We start from the raw sequence: 18456 nt of genomic DNA on the forward strand, positions 1-18456 counted from the left end.
AGTCTTTTTATGACGAACCTCATGTAGTACAGCTTGAGTAAGTTGTGTGTGAAGCTTCCTGTCTGTATTATCTTAAATCCTAAGTCATGCTTAAATAGCAGGGGAACTATTTATACAAATATTTTGAATGAGTCAATATCCAAGTTTTAGTCATTGTTTATATTAGGTATTATGCTAGTTAAATCTTCTGGATATAAATTGTATGCTAGCTAATAGAATCACATTTTCCCTCCTGCTTTGTTTTTACTGTTGTAAAGGAGTAGGCAGTTTTAACTCGTCATTCATTCATCAAACAAAAAGCAGGTTTGGATCCCTGGGACACTGAAACCTGCAGAGCTAACTGCCCACATATTTCCATTTCACAGGAATGGTGATGCCACGTTACTTGCACCTTCACAGAGTCCTGTTACACTTGGGTAGGAAGTGAGCACAGAGAATACTTTTTGAAACATACAGTGTTTATTGTAAACAAGCATTTGTGAGCACAATTTTGATCTGAGAAAAACTTTGGTGGGATACGTATAAAAGGATTGAGACCTGGTGAGATACAAAGACAAGGTGGAAAGGATGTGGACTGTGCTATAAGTGGAAGGTAAATTTGGAGGAAGAATAGCAAGGTAGAGGGTAGCAGACGTAATTTGAAACTCTGGCTTGAGTAAGAAGGTAAGTAAAGGATTCAGACAAACATTCAGTTTTATGCTGCTGGACCAAGCAGTACAGAGAATGTGAACAGAGCTGCAGCTACCCTCAGTCATGCAAACTCAATTTGGGAAAACTGTAGCAGAGTTGGGGCTGTCAGGAGATATAGTCTGCAGGCGGTCAGTTCTGTTCTTTAGTGCAACCGATGAAAACCATTGTAAAGGAGCTGGATTACATGATCTTTAAAAGGTCTTTTCCAACCCAAACCATTCAGTGATTCTCTATGCCCTATTTCCCTGAGCAGTACTCACAAGGCTGCTCAGGGGGCCTCAGATTTGCAACCCCACTGCTGATGACATACCGCTGCACATAAAAAAAAAATAAGATTCCTTCACTTGAGTAGAAAATTCTGAGCTTAGAGGTTTAGGTATTTACTGGAACTCCCATTGAGCTGTTTTGAATTTTACATTAAATAGTTAACACAGTTCAAAACTCATCCTTCATCCGACACCAGTGGAGCTCCCAAAGCAACCTAAATTTACAAAGTTCTATTAATTTTCTATCCTAAATAAATTGAAATTATTTTTGTACTGTAGTAACTTCCAAGAAGGGCTACAACCCACAGCTGTTGGTTAGGACATAACACCTGAGCACTGGAAGTGTTGACTGCCAGAAGACCAAGGAAGACACCAAATCTGTTTCTTACATTTCCTGTGTAAATTGTTCACTCACAGGCTATTTTATAACTGAATGGAGCACACAACTCCTTTGTCATTGGCAGTATGTCTTTCTTAGTCCTGGAAGGAAACTCAGGCCAGTGTCTCTGATTCTGCTTGAAAATTTTCAGCACCTCAAATTTTGCACCTTGCACAAATCTTAGGCGTTTAGGTCATCTCTTTATCATGACTCACCTTGTATCTACATCTCTTGATAGCATGACTCATTCTAGCCATAGACTTGTCTGACAAGTGCAGTATATAAGAAAAGCAGGTATATAGTCTAGGTCCAGAGATCAGTAAACTGCAGAGAAGTCTTCATACGGCCAGGTATACATACACCCTGCAACCCGGCAGCAAAAGTCTTTTATATGACATCCTCAAGCAGAGTGCAAGAACAGGTCTCAGAAATTTACTGACTTTTATTACCATCTGTGAAACTTAATATTGAACCAGCAAGGAACAAAAAAGATCCACAAGAAAGACCATCCTAACATTCTTAAGAGAAAATAGTCACTTTAAAAGTGTTTACTTTGCCTTTTAAAATAAATGCCAATAAAGAGCTATGCAGAAATGAGCCAAAAAAACATTTGCATCAAAAGCCAACAACTATAATTCTCTACAACTTACAAAGCAATTTTGAAGTGGGAAGACAGAAGAAAGAACAGGGGTGTTGTTTTTGGCACTAAGTAGTATAGTTTCATCAGAACAGTAGATTCTCCCATAAATGTTTTTAATTATTTCCATTTCATATTAGTGTTGTCACATAAGCTATGAGGTATGGCCCCATACAATACAGATATTATATTTTCACCTTCCCTGTTCTGAAGAAGAAAAAAGGGGGACAAGGCTTAAAAGCAAGACATAAGAAGGTGTTTCTAATGGGGTAGCTCTCAATATCACTACCTAGCTTCAACAATTTTGTCAGCACTTTCCTTCCTTTTATTAGGCCAAAGGGTAAGTCAGCTCCAGAAAGCATCAAAGTCAAAAAATCACAGAAAAGTTCACTGTTGTAGGCAAGTGCCACAGAAGGCCTAAGCACACTGTCAAAGATGATGCACTTTTATTTTAAACAAACCACGTGGAAACTGGGGGCTTAGATCCCTAGCCTAATTAAATAAATGAAGAAAAATCTTAACTGACTAGCTTTGGTTTGGTCCTGAGATAGTAACCCTAAATGGTGTCCTTGAGAAGTGAAAGCTGAATGTGGCTGAATAGTTTGTGATCAACTGTCATTCAAATATAGACACCAAATACATGGAAACTTCCAGTGAACAGTTTATAATTAAAATATGAGCAACTTTCCAGTTATATATGTCTATCAACTGGAGCACACACTCTTTTGCCCTTATTGGCTTCAACAAGAATTTTGCCTCTAGCTTCAGCTGAAGGAAGAATAGGTCCTGAAAATTTGCTGTCTATGACTAAACCCAAGGTCTTAATCTCTGCTTTGAAGCAAATGCCCACTTTTAAATTTAATCCCATTAGGATCAAAATTTTCTTTCCTTTCAAACAATCAAGTCTGGTTAGTGAAGTGTCCTTGATTATAAGCTGCTTTCATTAACTGAAGGGTATTTATTGTTTTATTACTCAAAAATTTGTTTACATTCATCTGCATCTACATACAAACCATTACTGTGTCCTTACTATTTTTCTCTACATTTCACAACCAGAGCAGTCGCCTGTAAACACTAGCAGGGGCAGCTGAACTTCAGCTATCCTAGGATAATAAAGGGAAAAAGCACTGCTTTGGCCAGTTTGTTTACTACAGCCAAAAGGAGCAGGTAGCATTTGCTTCCCAGCTGCCAGGAAGCCAAACCTCACACTGAGGGCACTCTCCTGGGAGCCAGGTGCTGTCAGTTTGAATATACCCTCAGCCTTAGAGTATAACTGAATCTGCAGCTGAAATTCATACTGGACCAGTTCCTCAGACACCAGCATGTGAATCCTCCATTGCTGTTTTTGCTAGCAAATGCTAACTAAACTTGTCCAACCTTTGCTGAGGTCAGATACTGCCTTTACTACTTAACAGGAATCGGAGTATGGCAGAATGCAAGCAAAGGGATAAGAACTATTTTTCTGCCCTGGTGGATGTGATCAGATTACAAATATGATAAACAATTATCTGCCAAAGAATACAAGTTAGAGACAACAACAAGTCAAAAGACTGAGAAAAAGACTGGCAAGACTTAGGAAAATAATCTAAATTAGATGGGAAAAATCACAAAAATTACTTACTATCTTAGCACTACTTTTGAATTTTTGGTAAATTCTAAATCAAACAAACTATATAATTAAAATAATATTTTTTTAAATAAAAAAATTCACAAGGATGTAGTTTCTGAAATTCTCTGACATGAAATTCTCTCTTACCCTTGGGTATTTTAATAACGTACTACTTGTTCAGAAAAGGAAGATGGGGAAAAACAGCTCTCTCCCATCTAAACATTCTAAATGAGGTGAGGTACACAAATTTGTCTTGAACTAATTCTGGTGAGGACTAGGAGCCAGTTTAGAAACAAAACAGAACTGTCAGGCACAGCATGCTGGTAGAAAATACATTAACATGGAATTTACTCCCCAATGGTCAGATTCGCTCAAATCTAAACAGAGACTAGACTAACAAACAATTAGAAGAACTGATCATGATCAGTTGCTTCTGTAAGCCCAAATATCTGCCAAAAAAAGGTTTCTAAAAGAATATAATGCATATGCACCACAGAAACTGTCAGGTGTTAGATCACTCAAATTGGGGAAAATATTTCCAGCCTCTAAGAAATTCTGTGTGGTAACTGTTAGCTAATTCCTCTTAACAGGAAACTATGCTTATTAAGAGTAGCAGAGTCAGTCACCTTGGTTATCTAAGGCAACAGAATCAAAGCAGAAATTCAGGACACTAACATACAGCTCCTGTTTTTGCAAACATCTACACTAGCAATGAGTTTCTACAAGTATTTTAAGACTTGCTGTCATTAAGATGCAGTAGTATTTCTATGTAACACCAAAAAACTTCAGCAGAGGGAATCTAGGGAAAATCTCTGGCTACCAACCCGTCCACCAAAAGTGTCAGGTACGTAAGACAGAGCTATGATTCAGACTTCAACATACCACCACTGCATGCAAAGCATCTGAGGCCCTTCCAAGAGCTTCTGCTTTCGAGCTCCTGCCACCAACATTCGCAGCTGCCCACTGCTCTTCTCCCAGAGGCCTGATACTTCCCAACAGCTGAGCTGCAGCACACTAAGCACCTTCATCCATGCCTCCCTGTCTGCACACAGGATGTTCTACCAATAGAGCTAATGGGTTTGAATTTTTTTCTCCCAGCCACTGCCGAGATTTCAGAGAAGATACTTCTTCTGCATGAAGCAGGAGCTCTTTATTCCCACTGAATTATAGTCTCACAAGACCTTAGATGCAAGATGCCCCTAATCAAATGAGCTTTTTTCTCAGAAAAGCCTTTTCCTTAGATAGAAAACAATCCCCACATATTAATTAAAACACAATTCGAAAACAAGAAACTCACCCATTACAAGGTACTAAAGAGCAACTGGAAAGATACCTGAAACAATAGAGAAAAACCTGCTTAAAAAAGCCAATCAGGCTAGTCACCACGAAGTCACCAGTACAGTACAACCATTTTGACCAGCACTCCTTTCACAAGGGAAAACCATGTCCCCTTGGCCAGCTGCTGTTCATGAGCAAAAACCCAGAAGCTATCAGGCTCAATCTGAGAAGTGCCTGGATGCAACTGGTCTCTCCAGGCCCACCAGGATCAGAAGAGCAGTGACAGCTTTCCAACAGCCATATGGCAAGTCAAGCTGCAGGTAGAGGCCAAGTCTCATGAAACACCTCAGGGATACGTGATCAACAGTGGAGAACATCAGCAGCTCTTGCCCTCTGCCAACATCAGGGAGGGCAAAACCTCTCCTGCCCTGCCTTATCACAGCTTGTTGCAGGACCCCTGCAGCTCCGCTCTGTCCTCAGGCCAGAAGTGGCCATTGTCACCTTCTCCAGGTGGCATTGCCTGGTGAGCCCCACCAGCTCCCTCTGCCCACCGTGGCTGGGCCACAAGACCTTGTGCACAGAGCTTATAAAGTCACCCTCTCAACTCGAGTTCAAATGGTCATGTATTTCTGTAGATCATGCACGGATTCACAACCTAACATTTGTACAAGCTACTCCTTCCTCCTCTCAGAGCCTCTGAAGCTTTCAAGAAAAGCTAAAAGCTGAAAGACAAAAGCAGATGGGAGAAGGACATAGCAGGTCAGCTGGCACTAATAAATGCTTAAGACTGAATACAGTTAAGAATCTATAATATTATAACAAATATTATTTCAACTGCGAAAAGCTCCTCTTGAAGTTACATTGAAAATAGCTTTAAAAAAAAAGGTCACATAGCCTATCCCATTTATTTTTGTCAGAGAGGAACCTGATGATAGAGCTGCAAATGATTGTCTTATGGTAGTGTTCTCCCTTCAAGTTAAAGGGTCTCCAATACATCCAAGTCAAAGATATCCCAAAAGCAAATAGTCCTTGATCACCAAGTGATATATTTTTTCTAAGGTATCCAGTATTCTCCAAAGTAGAATGGAGCATTTCATCTAAAGGTTATAAACTCGCACTGTATATTTTGTGATAGCAATAAACGATTCTACAAGCCATGTAACAATTAGGCTAGCATTATCTTTTATTTGAAAGACCATCTCTTTTCAAAGAATTAATGCCATTTGTAAAGAATAGGTCAATATCAATACTTTGGAACTTTGCTAAAGCAAATACAGCTCCCAGTAATAATCAGTTTAAAAGAGGCAGCCTTTTACACACACAGATAATACAAGATCACTTATAAATTCCTACCTATAGTCTTAGTTTTCCAAATATATATATAAATTCACAGCACTGATCCTTTAGTTTAGGAAGTTTTTAATTTTGTAATAAATCCATTAATTTGAATCAATTTAAAATGAGAGTATCAAAATGAGAGTATCAAAAGTTTCACAGCACTGATAAGATTTAACAGAACACTCCATGTAACTGAAGACAACTGTGTATGATGTTCACAGATGAAGATACTAAATGGGCAAGCTGCTACTTGCTATTTGTTAGTGGTCAATAGCTAACAACCAGCAACAGCTTATGTTCCTAAAAGAATGTAAAGTGGAGGCATATGCTTCTGGGAATCAGTTCTCTCTCCCTCAGTTAAGACAATACACTAGAGATTTGGTATTACTCTCAGCGCTATGTCATAGCACTACATACAGTCAAAGCAAAAATTCTTCTACTGCCAGATTAAATGCTCTAGCACTGCTCCCAGACACTGTTGATACACTAGGGTGGCTGAGGGTTGGCCAATGGCTAGCTTCCTCAATTACTTTGCTCCAGGAAAACTAGACCAAATCAGCTGAAACCTTCCCAGAGGAAATATCAATACCAAGTTCAAGACCTATGCTCCTAATAAGGTTTTAGATCACCAAAAAAAACCCCCAGCAGGCCTCACTGACATTTGTTCCATTTTATATGCATCTAAAGTCATTAAAGCATAGCTACTGTTAAAAGTGCATATCAACATATATCAGTGTACTGTTTTCAGTGGAGACTTTCACAGCACTGCAGTCAGAGGTTCAGTGACTCCTGAAAACAAGAGCCTTATGATATAGGTTACCTCACATTGTCTTCTTTTCATGACTATGGATTTCACCAGAGTTAAATTAATTTCTTTAAACTCTGTAAATATTTTTTTTTAAAAAAAGTAAATTGTTGCTATACATGCACCTTCAGAGAGTCTAGGTGACTTTTTATGTGGGGTGCCATTAAGATACCATAAGGTAAGGAGGAGGACTAAAAAGAAGGTATGTTCTTTTACATTATCAACTCAAGTTTTATTCTATGTTATAATTAGAAAACAAAACAATATATATTTAGGACATTTAAAGTTTTTGTAGCTTGAACTACTTATTTTAAAATCTGTTAGTATATTTTATCTGCTTAGGACTCCAGGGTGTGCATTCTCCAGCTATCAATAGAGCAAGTATTAAATATGCTCACCTCAGAAGCAGCATTTCTAAACAATTCTGGAGTCTTCTGCTTTTGTTAATTCTTTTAAAAAACTTCTTAAAACCAGAATAAAAATACATATATATATATATTTACATACATGCACTTGGGTAACCAAGCTGAGTAGTGCCATTGACACACCTGAAGGATGGGATGCCATCCAGAGGGACCTGGACAAGCTCGAGAAGTGGGCACACGGGAATCACATGAGATTTAATAAGACCAAGTACAAGGTGCTTCACGTGGGTTGGGGCAACCCCCAGTATCAATACAGGCTGGGGAATGAAGAGATAGAGCACCCTGTTGAGAAGGACTTGGGGGTATTGGTGGATGAGTCTGGACATCTTCGGGGCTGCATCCAAAGCAGTGTGGCCAGCTGGGTGAGGGAGGGGATTCTGCCCGTCTACTCTGCTCTCTTGAGATCCCACCTTGAGTACTGATCCAGGCCTGAGGTCCTCAGCACAGGAAGGACACTGATATACTAGAGCGAGCCCAGACAAGGGCCACAAGATGATCAGAGGAATGCAACACCTCTCCTACGAGGAAAGCCTGAGAAGGTTGGGGTTTTTCAGCCTGAAAAAAGAGAAGGCTTCAGAGTGACCTGATTGTGGCCTTCCAGTACCTGAAGGGAGCCTACAAGAAAGATGGAGGGGGACTTTTTACAAGGGCATGTAGTGACAGGAGAAGGGGAAATGCTCAAGGCCAGGCTGGATGTGGCTTTTAACAACATGTAGAAGGTGTCCCTGCCCATGGTGGCAGGGGTGAGGTGAGAAATAGATGATCTTTAATGTCCCCTTTAATGTTCCCTTCCTTTGGAAGCCTTTATGTGCTTCCATGAAATGAAACCGAAGTAAAACTTGAAGCCAGTCATATTTTCATACCATGTACCTCCTCTATATGGGAAGAAAAAAAGATACACATCTTCCCAGAAGGATTTATGTAGACCACCCTATCTGTGTGTTAAGCGTCCCTGCAAAAATACCAGTTGGTCAACTGTGCTTGTTTGAGACAACTTTTTAGTGTAATATGGTAGAAGAAACAGAAGTCAGCACTGTGACCAAGAGGCTTTCCATTGATTCGAGATGGGAAGTGCTAGAGCAGAGTGCTATCAGTTTTAAAGTAAATCAAAGCACATAACAAAATTCTTCCTTAGTATTTCTAAATTAGGGAAGGTTCTTGCCCAGGCCTTGTTACACCCGTTTTCGTACGTATTTGCTATTTATGTAAATAAGGTGCTGGACTACAGTCACCACTCCTCTGCTTAGAATAGTTCCTACAATAAAAAAGTAAGATGGAGAGTAAGTCTGTTAACATCAATCATACCCTAAATACTAAATTTATTATTAAACATATTTAGATATCTTTCAGGTTCTAAACACAAATCCTTTGGGTCTTACTTACAAAAGAGAAGTCCTTTCATTACTTGAAGCATTTTTGCTAAATAAAAAACATTTCTTTCAGCACTATCATTTTTTCTCCCCATCACCAATACTTGAGCTCTTCTGTTCTACAAAACCCAAAACCAACAAATGAAGGTTTGAGCATGTAATACCCCACAAAAAATAAACTAAGACTGTATTAGAGATTATTGTTAATATTCAATAAGTGAAGCCTCACTACAGTATTTGATCCACTATGCATTAGTTCACTAAGATGAGAGTTAAGATATCAATTAAGGAAAATAAGCAAATATTTTTGGTTTTATCATTTCGATTTTAATACAATTAAAAAAAAAGTAAATGTTATGCATGGTAATGTTTATTAAACAATCACATTTCATTTAAGCATTAAAATGCAGCAGTCTGGAAAAGCTGCCAGAAACAATGTTCGGCTTCAGAAAAGGCGATTATGAAATTACTTCCAATAAAATTCAAATACTCTCTTGTCTGTTGATTAGTTGAATGCTTTAGACTGGAAGGAACAAAAAGTGCAAATCAGCTGAATGTTACTTTCAAAAGTAAAGTCTTAGTGTCCTACAAGCAGTTACTAAAAGGCCTCACCTCAATCTTCATGATAAAGGACAAAATTCTCCAATTCATATGTAATTTACTGCAACATTTCAAGCAATGCAACATTATTACTAAAACAAAATTAATCTTAAAATATGACTGCAATATTCTGCCTACCACAAGCACCTCTTTTTCCTTTTTTTTTTTTAAATTCTAATTTGCTTGACATGAGATGGCATGAAATACATTCTTACTGCAAAACTGGAAACTTACATGGAACAATGCAGTTAAACCACTTATAGGAACATGTTCTAACTTTAGGTAACTTATACCCAAATATACTGCTTTACATGAAAATCTAATATTCACATTCTGGTATTCTGCATCTGCTGATACACTTTGAGCAAAGTGACTCATCACAGAGTAGGTAAATGCTGACCTGCAGTTGAGCCTTTTGTGCATCATCTTTATTGGGAGAACTTATAAAGAAATGGACAAAGGTAAATAGATAACATTTGATATATGGGCAAATTGTAAGCATTTAGAAATCAATTTTTTTTTTTTTAAATCCAACACAATGATTCAGTGGCAGTTTGAAATAAAAAGAGAGTATACCTTTCTGGCTCCTAAATCACTTCAGAATGATTTCATATATAGAGATACTGAAAAACACTGTGATTATCATCTTATAAAGGCTGTAGGAACACACTAGCAATTTTCAATTTGGTCTTGTAAAAATCTTTTAAAACATTGTGGAAACATGTTCTTATATGTGGGTACTGCTGCTTGAAACTGAACAGTTGGTTGACATCCAGACAACTATTACAATTTTGCAAAAGCAAAGCAGCTTATAAGCATAATAAACAAATCGTCATTTTGCTAAAATTGAGACCTAATTTAGTAATTTGTAGAATGACACTTTCAAACTGTGCAACACAAAATAATGTAGCCAACAGTAACATACAGGTACACCATTTAATATTTATTATATGCATTTTATATACATTATTTTTCAACAGCTGTATTTTGCTATGTGGTACAATCTTAAAAATTTGCTGATTCATAGTTTGTAAAACAGAAACCTTACAAAACTCATCAAAACTCGCAAACTGATCAGAAAAGTTTTGTGGAAGACTAGAAAAAATACTTTTTTGTATTAATCATGCATTACACAAACAAAATTTTTAGTTACACCATAAACTGAAGCACATCTGGAAAATAAAATAAAAGCAGGGAATAACTAGTCAAAACACAGCAGATTTATGAATCTTTAATCAACTACTTTTGTATTCTATTTGAAATGTAAATAAAAATAATTTTCACTCCAAAGGTTCTGAAACAAGATTAGTTTTTCGGAGTCAACTCCACTCCAGGTACTTAACCAGATGAAAAAGAATTTCTTGATTCGCAACTTTAGGATTATCAAATGTCCCGTTTTCTCATCTATTTTAGACCGTTCAAAGAGTGCCATAACAGATATACAGGGCCCTTTAACACACTACATAAAAGGATATAAAGACCAACAAAAAGTGAAATAAATAACAATAGGCCATTAGCAAGATGGGTAATCCTTGATAAATAAACTCGTAAATACAGTAAGATGTACAAAATATCACATAGTGATAGGATGCCAAGATTAATTTTTTTTTTAAAGAGTTCATTTGGGGGTGTTAACCCCTCTGTGTTTCATTTGAACACATTTTACAGTCCTTTATTTATGAAGACAGTTATGCGATGATGATGAATTAGCATCCTTAAGCAAGGACTTAGCTGAGCTGTATTAGGCAAAAGAAGGGAAGAGTGTGGTTACACAGCAGCGGGTCAGTGAGATCTCTGTGTTTTAGGGTTCTATAATGCAGAAAAACATTATCAATACAATCTTGAGCACTGTTGTGACAGGCTAAATATATAAAAAGACTTATAAAAACTAGAATTTTATCCAAACATTTTGTGCAACTAATGCTAAAATATTTTAAGTTAAATTTCCTTTTCTTTAAAGCAAAATAAAAGTTTAAAAGGGGAATCTGTGGCATTCAACTGATAAACAGAAGATTACTAAGAGATGAAAAGAAAGCTACTCTTGGAGCTCACTTCCCCCCACAAGAGCACCACATTCCTAACCCTAAGGCAGCACACAGAGTCCAAAATAAAAATCTTTTGTAAGATCAGACTCCACGTTTGCTTAAAGACACCTAAAGAACAGACATACGCTCAGTTCATATCCAGTCAAGGTTACAAATACTGTTTGTTTTTTTTTGTATTTGTCCCCACCCCCCCAAATACAGTAATTACAGTTAAATGAATGAGCCTGACATTGTTCAAGATGTGGTGACTTTTCACCAACTTATACCTGCCCCACTTAAGAGCCTTCACCCAGGCAGATCAGATGTAGTGTCTTATTGGTAACCTTATAATTGATGGCAGTGACGCATTCCCTCTTTTTTGTCCAAACAGACCTGCTGTTATGATGCAGGTTTGTTCTGCTATGTCACACGAATACTTTGGCAAGGGCATCAGCTCCTGCACTGGCAATATATGCTTTTGACGGATGAAATGCTACATCATAAATTGATTCATCCAGCTTTTTCCTATGAGCTGTTATTTCTTGCACACATGTCTTGCTGTCCAAATTCCATAACCTAATGGAACAATCATGGCCTGTTTAAGAAAAAAAGAAAAGACAAAAGACAAAGTTATATTTGTCAGACACTTCAGTGCATCATAAATGCAAAATTTACAGAGTATATAGAATATGAAAAAAAAACAACCCTTACTTCCAGACATTAAATAGATTCCATTAGGATCTACAGCTAGACTTGTGACAGCATCCAAGTGAGCAACCATAGAATGGATCATTTTACCTAAAAGCAAAACGAACAGTGAATTTCCTGTGAAGTATTGTTTATTAAAAAAACCAAACATTAAATGCAATACAGGACAACATGCTTATTTGTATTCCAGTAATACCTGAATGATCCTATTCCATTAGAAATTAAGAAGTTTCAACTGCAGACTCTTGTATGACCATAAGAGTAAATGACACACAACTCTCAAAAAGGCATTTCCATTGTAAGCAATCCATCTGGCATCTTTACTGGTAGCAATGACAGTGAAGACCAAGACTAAAATGAGGGTGAGAACCTCAATTTTTAGTCTGTTAAATGTTCTAAATAACTGCCCCAGTAGGTCAGAGCGTTGATGACACTTTGCAAAACGAGACTTACTGAGCCTTACCAAAGGTCCATCTATCTCTGTCATTGCTAGGAGATGCCACTGGTGATAAACCAGGAGGAAAATAAAAACAAGGAACCTGTAAGTGATACTTGCCCAAAATACTCCCCAGCTCCTAGTAATTAACTGTTTAGCTATGTCACAAACCAAAGTGTTACCTCTGCATTCAACTACTCTTAACACATTTCTTTTCAGTGACCTCCATTCCTGGATTCTTAATAACATCTTTTAGCATCTCATGATACTTTTTGGAAGGAGTTCTGAAATGTTTAACTGCACAGAAGAACCATCACCTCTTTCTGTTTGGAATCTATCACCTGCTGGGGGTTAGCAACTGAACTTCAGTCCGTGTATTGAAAAAGAGAGCACATAAATCCCTGTAAGACCATAACCAACATGAAGAAACTATATCATCTTTTTCCAGTTGTCTGTCTTTCTTCAGAATCTCAGTCTATTTAGTTCCTAAGACTCTTTGTGAAGAAGTTAAAAGCTACTGAAGATCTTTTTAAACATTGTCTGAAACAATTTAATTTGGCTATATCCCTTCTGAGATAAGGGAGACTTCATTCAAAGTATTCATACAAAGGTACTAAAAATGTTCCTTTTTGCTGTTTATTCCTTTCCTTCCTCCTAACATTCATTTTGCTGTCCTGACTGCTAAGCAACAAACTGGTATTTTCATTCAATCTCTTATTCCACTCCAAGGTTTTACTTTGAGCAAGAACAGTCACCCCAGTGATTACTATTTTATATTACGTTTATTTTTCCTTATATGTATCATTTCCCATTTATCCACACGGAATTTAATTTTCCTGCTATTAAGTGTATTAAGATCCTCAGTTCTTCATTGTCAGACTTAATGTTTAATAACCTGGATTAATGAATGTCAGTTAACTACCAATATATTGTCCCCTGTCCAGATGACTCATTATGTTGAGTTACTGCTTCTAATATAATGACCATTTACTTCTACATTCTGTTTCCTGTCTTTAACCCAATTATTTGTACATGCAAAATTTTTCTCCTTATTCTACATCTTTGTTCTTTAAAGTAACAAGTCTTAATTTCAGCACAATCATTACAACACATTTAACTATCACAACTCAAATACATACATTCATGGCAGGTGTAAAGGGGAAAAAAATGTCCAAAACAAAAAATGTTTTTGTTTCTGGAAAACAAAAACCCCAGGAACACCATCCCCCACTCTGCCCAAACCAAACTTCAAACAGGGGTTTTGCACATGTGCTTACTTAAAGTGAGCTTATCTTGATTTTTTTTTCTTCCAACTTTGATAACATGCAGGAAGTGACGGACAATTTCACAAATGGGAAGTTTAGGTTTGTTCTTACAATTATCACAATGTTTTTGTCATGATACACAGTGCAATTTTCCCCTATAGCCTCATTCCCTCTCTTTCCTCCAGATTCTTTTCTGTTTAATAAATTTAATCAACAACTTAAGTAGAACATATGATTCCATTACTACAATGAATTCAGTGTTATTTCTTGCCCTAACAGGTACTAGAGCAATGTTCTTTACTTGAAAGTTGAAAAATATAACTGATACATGCTTAGAGTTAAAATCATGAGTAATAAAACAGCAGACATACTCTATAAATTAGGAAAGCTCTAAATTAAAAACAGCTTTCTTGTTCCTCACAACTATCTCTGCCTGTTTTGAGAGTGTTTTCTGACTGCTGAAGTCACAATTGCAACTGATACCCCTGTTTCATAGAAAAGGTGCTGAAGAGGTTTATTCTTAGAAATACCAAAAGTTCTGTTTTGTGTAAGACTACATCACTAGTAAGTTTCTTACACATGGATTCTCCCTTTGTCCATCCAGCTGTCTTTAAAAATATTCATACAAATTAGGTTCTCTTTATCCTTACCCGTTTTGTTGTCAAAAAATTTGATGTGTCTATCTTCATGTGCTGTAATAGTTACAGGAAGTGTGGGATGACTTACTACCTTGTTAATATGATTATTTGATTGTACACCTGAAAATAAAAGAAAAAATATTCACCTGTCTTAAAGAAAGTGTTAAAGTTAAAATGACAGTATTTCAGCATTACACTTTAGATTACATTGTAATTAATATCACGTAAATAATATTTTAAGATCAATGGATCCCCTAAGAAATATGTAACAGCTTCTTGCTTTAGAGGATGGGACTAAGGGAGGTAGACCCTAGGCAACGTACTGAAAGGTTAAAGCTGTACAAGTGGTTTACACACATGAAAGATTCTTGAGAGAGATAGGAAACCAAGCAAGTACTGCAAGGCAGCACTAGTCAAGTAGAAACAAACTGTAGCATCTGTAATATATATTTAGCACATGTCACACCAAAAACTATTTAGCTGGGGCAGCAGAGGGGGTAGGGGGGAAGACAGAATCATAGAATGGTTCAGGTTGGATGGGATGCCTTCCACTAGAGCAGAGAACCCAAATAACTGAAGTCAATCTAACCTATTAGATTCTGTCAGATATATTTATGTCTTTAATTTCAACCTAAAGAAACAATGAACAGTTTAAAATCTCTTCAGAAGTCTTTAGAATACTTTTTAGAAAACACTTTCTTATCTTGATATCAGAGTGTTTTAAGGCTTGTTCCTTTAACTTCTCTGCTTAATTTTTTCTGATTCCATTTAGGAGTTTTCAAACTAGGAAAGGTATTGCTCCAAATTGTAATGTTCCTTCTCACTTCAATGTCAGGCTTTGCACAAGATATCTGTATATATATAATATATATAACTAGACTACTTGGAGGGGAGAAGCAAATTTTCCCCTTGCATTATTCTTTTAGATCACGTTTCATAGAAAGGAGTGACCAGAAACTGGAGATTTTCCTTATGAAACACTTTCAGAAGTTCACAAAACGAAGTCACCTCTATCTAGAGTTTCATCAGATACATACAATTAACTCTTGAAGAGCTACATCTTTCTAGCACCTTACTTGCAGCAACAGGATTTCTATAAAGTTTCATAGGAAAGCTTGTTTAATTCCAAGTTGTACAGAATTCTACACTGAATTAATATTGTATTTAATTAATCTATTTACTTATCTTAATATCCTCCATGTCAAGACCACGTAATCGAAAATGTGGTTTGATATATAAATCAGACAACTGAATCTTAAGAAATCTTAGCTTAGAGAACAATAACTGTTGCTTTCACTATCTCTAACTACTTTCAAATCCAGCTAATCCACAGCCATAAAATGACTTGGGTTGAAGGGACATTAAATATCATCTAGTTCCCACTCCACCTCACACAGGCAGAAGCACCTTTCTCTAAATCAGGTTGCTCAGAGCCCCATCCAACCGGACCTTGAACATGCCCAGGGATGGGGCATTCACAACTTCTCTGGACAACCTGCTCCAGTGCCTCATCACCTGTGCAGTAAAGAATTTCTTCCGAATATCTAATCTAAACCTACTCTCAGTTTGAAGCCATTCCCCACTGTGCTGTCACCACATGCCCTTTTAATAAGTTCCTCTCCATCCTTCCTGTGGGTCCCTTTAGGTACTAAAAGGTCACAATAAGGTCTCCCAAGAACCTTTTCTTCTCCAGACTGAACAACCCCAACCCTCTCAGCCTGTCTTCACAGGAGAGGTGCTCCAGCCCTGGGATCTTGATGGCCCTGCTCTGGACTCACTACAACAGGTCCACATTTTTCTTATGCTTGGGGCCCCAAAGATAGACACAGCACTCCAGGCAGGGTCTCACAAGAGAGGAACAGAGGAGCTGAATCACCTTTCCATCATGTTTGTCCCAAGCATCTTTAAGTATCTAACCATCTTTCAAACTGAATAATGTAGAAGAGAAGCAAAATTTTTTCATTTACTACATCATATAATAGGTACCATATAATACCATAGGCACCTCAACCAAGATCGATATTTATTACAGAAGAGATTTACTTACCAGATTCTATTTGTGATGAAAACATTACCACTGACTGGGATGTTTCTAAATCATAGATGACTGTGCTGCCAGTGTTAAAAGATGCCACCATATGAGCAGGGTCACAACCTATAAAGTCAACTGATGTAGGTATTCCATGCTCTGGAAAGAGAGAAAAAATCTTTAAAATTTCTGAAACACACACTTTTAAAATTTCTGAAACACTCACTTTTAAAATTTCTGAAACACTCACTTTTAAAATTTCTGAAACACTCACTTTTAAAATTTCTGAAACACACACTTTTAAAATTTCTGAAACACTCACTTTTAAAATTTCTGAAACACACACTTTTAAAATTTCTGAAACACACACTTTTAAAATTTCTGAAACACACACTTTTAAAATTTCTGAAACACACACTTTTAAAATTTCTGAAACACACACTTTTAAAATTTCTGAAACACACACTTTTAAAATTTCTGAAACACACACTTTTAAAATTTCTGAAACACACACTTTTAAAATTTCTGAAACACACACTTTTAAAATTTCTGAAACACACACTTTTAAAATTTCTGAAACACTTTTAAAATTTCTGAAACACTTTTAAAATTTCTGAAACACTTTTAAAATTTCTGAAACACTTTTAAAATTTCTGACAGTTTAAACATTTAGGTTTTTTTACATTCATACTTTAAAGAAGAAATTTGCTCTTTTAAAGTAATGCTACAGCACCACGACTATTTAATGTTCTTCCTTTAGCTCTTTTACCTAATTTGGATAAATTGAATTAATGAGCCTGGATGCATCATCAGCTGCCTCACAACTGATTTTCAAAACCACTGCAAAAAGTTACCTTTCTCTCCATTGTAAGTGCAAATACAGGGAATTTTTTCTGGCGGATTCCACAACCTAATAGTGCCATCTGCTGAACAAGAGAGTAAGTGATTCTTTACACCACTGTAAGCAAGACCCCAGACTGCATCTGTGTGAGCAATTAATGTGCCAGCTAGAACGTTTGGCTCTGGAAAAAAAAAAGTTCAGAAATGAAACCTTTTTAGTGAAGAAACATTAAGTAAGTATTGTACCTAAACATAAATTAAATTCCACATAAAACAGTCGTATATCCCACCTGCCCTTTCTGTTTAAGCAACAGTTAGAATATTGCACAGGAGGTCCATGGCACAACCACTGCCATCTTTCTCAAAAAAAAAAACCCAACCAACCAAACAGAAAAGCAAACAAAAAAACTCAAACCACAAAACCCACTGATGCTTAATGCTGTTTTTACTCAACATATTCTGCTGACACAAGGGTATGTTCTAAAACTCTCAAGCACCCTAATAATTAAAACAAGCTATTTCTCTTGGGGACCTGAGAATCTTATTTTTACCTCCTGGATAATTTGTAGTTGTCTTTTATAGAGGGTTTTTATATCTATTCTGTACCAGGCTTTGAGTAGAGAAGTGGGAGAAAAAGATAAATGGAAAGGCATGAAGTCAGGTAAATCACTAAAATTTAGTCTTGTGGAAAACTAGAAAAAACAAGTTGGTCTTGCAACCCAAGAGCCTGCAAACAAGCTTTAGGAAGGAAAACGTCCTATTAGAGCTCTCCCTTTTAACAATAACTCTGTCACTTGAGTAGAGGCAGTTTTGTCTGAGGCCCATAAAAACTATACCATCAAATCCTACCAGCATGAACAAATTGGACCATTTTTAGTGATTAGACTGCATTGAATATATTTTTAGCAGAGAGGCACAATTGGAGAATACACTGGTTTTAAGGGACAGGGTGTAGTGCTTTTCCTGAATTGGTGCAAGACAGTACCTACTCCTCCTCTCACTGCCACAGATAATGCAGCCTGAGTGTTGTAGTAGGCCATTCATTACACTGACATGATCACCATCAGTGGCAGGAGAGGGATGCACAGTTTTCCAAACAGTTATCAGCTATTTAATTTT

The 18456-nt window shown here is 36.9% G+C and overlaps 1 protein-coding gene across 3 annotated transcripts in view; it reads right to left on the reverse strand.

Annotated features, from left to right (window-relative positions):
* Positions 1–8729: 8729 nt before the first annotated feature.
* STRN3 (striatin 3) overlaps positions 8730–18456 on the reverse strand; it is a 44461-nt gene continuing 34734 nt past the window's right edge. For 2 of the 3 annotated variants that reach the window (XM_018082589.1, XM_008925002.2), the window contains exons 13-17: positions 17352–17519; positions 16516–16656; positions 14481–14588; positions 12133–12219; positions 9109–12016 (exon numbers count right to left, since the gene is read on the reverse strand). In XM_018082589.1, the coding sequence (XP_017938078.1) occupies positions 11847–12016; positions 12133–12219; positions 14481–14588; positions 16516–16656; positions 17352–17519 (674 nt within the window). In that variant the 3' untranslated portion in view covers positions 9109–11846. Of the gene's footprint in view, positions 12017–12132; positions 12220–14480; positions 14589–16515; positions 16657–17351; positions 17520–18456 lie in introns of all 3 variants that reach the window. The other variant, XM_018082588.1, reaches the window with a different exon arrangement.

This window comes from Manacus vitellinus, unplaced genomic scaffold, assembly GCF_001715985.3.
Source record: "Manacus vitellinus isolate BGI_N305 unplaced genomic scaffold, ASM171598v3 scaffold_6_pilon, whole genome shotgun sequence".
Taxonomy (NCBI): domain Eukaryota; kingdom Metazoa; phylum Chordata; class Aves; order Passeriformes; family Pipridae; genus Manacus; species Manacus vitellinus.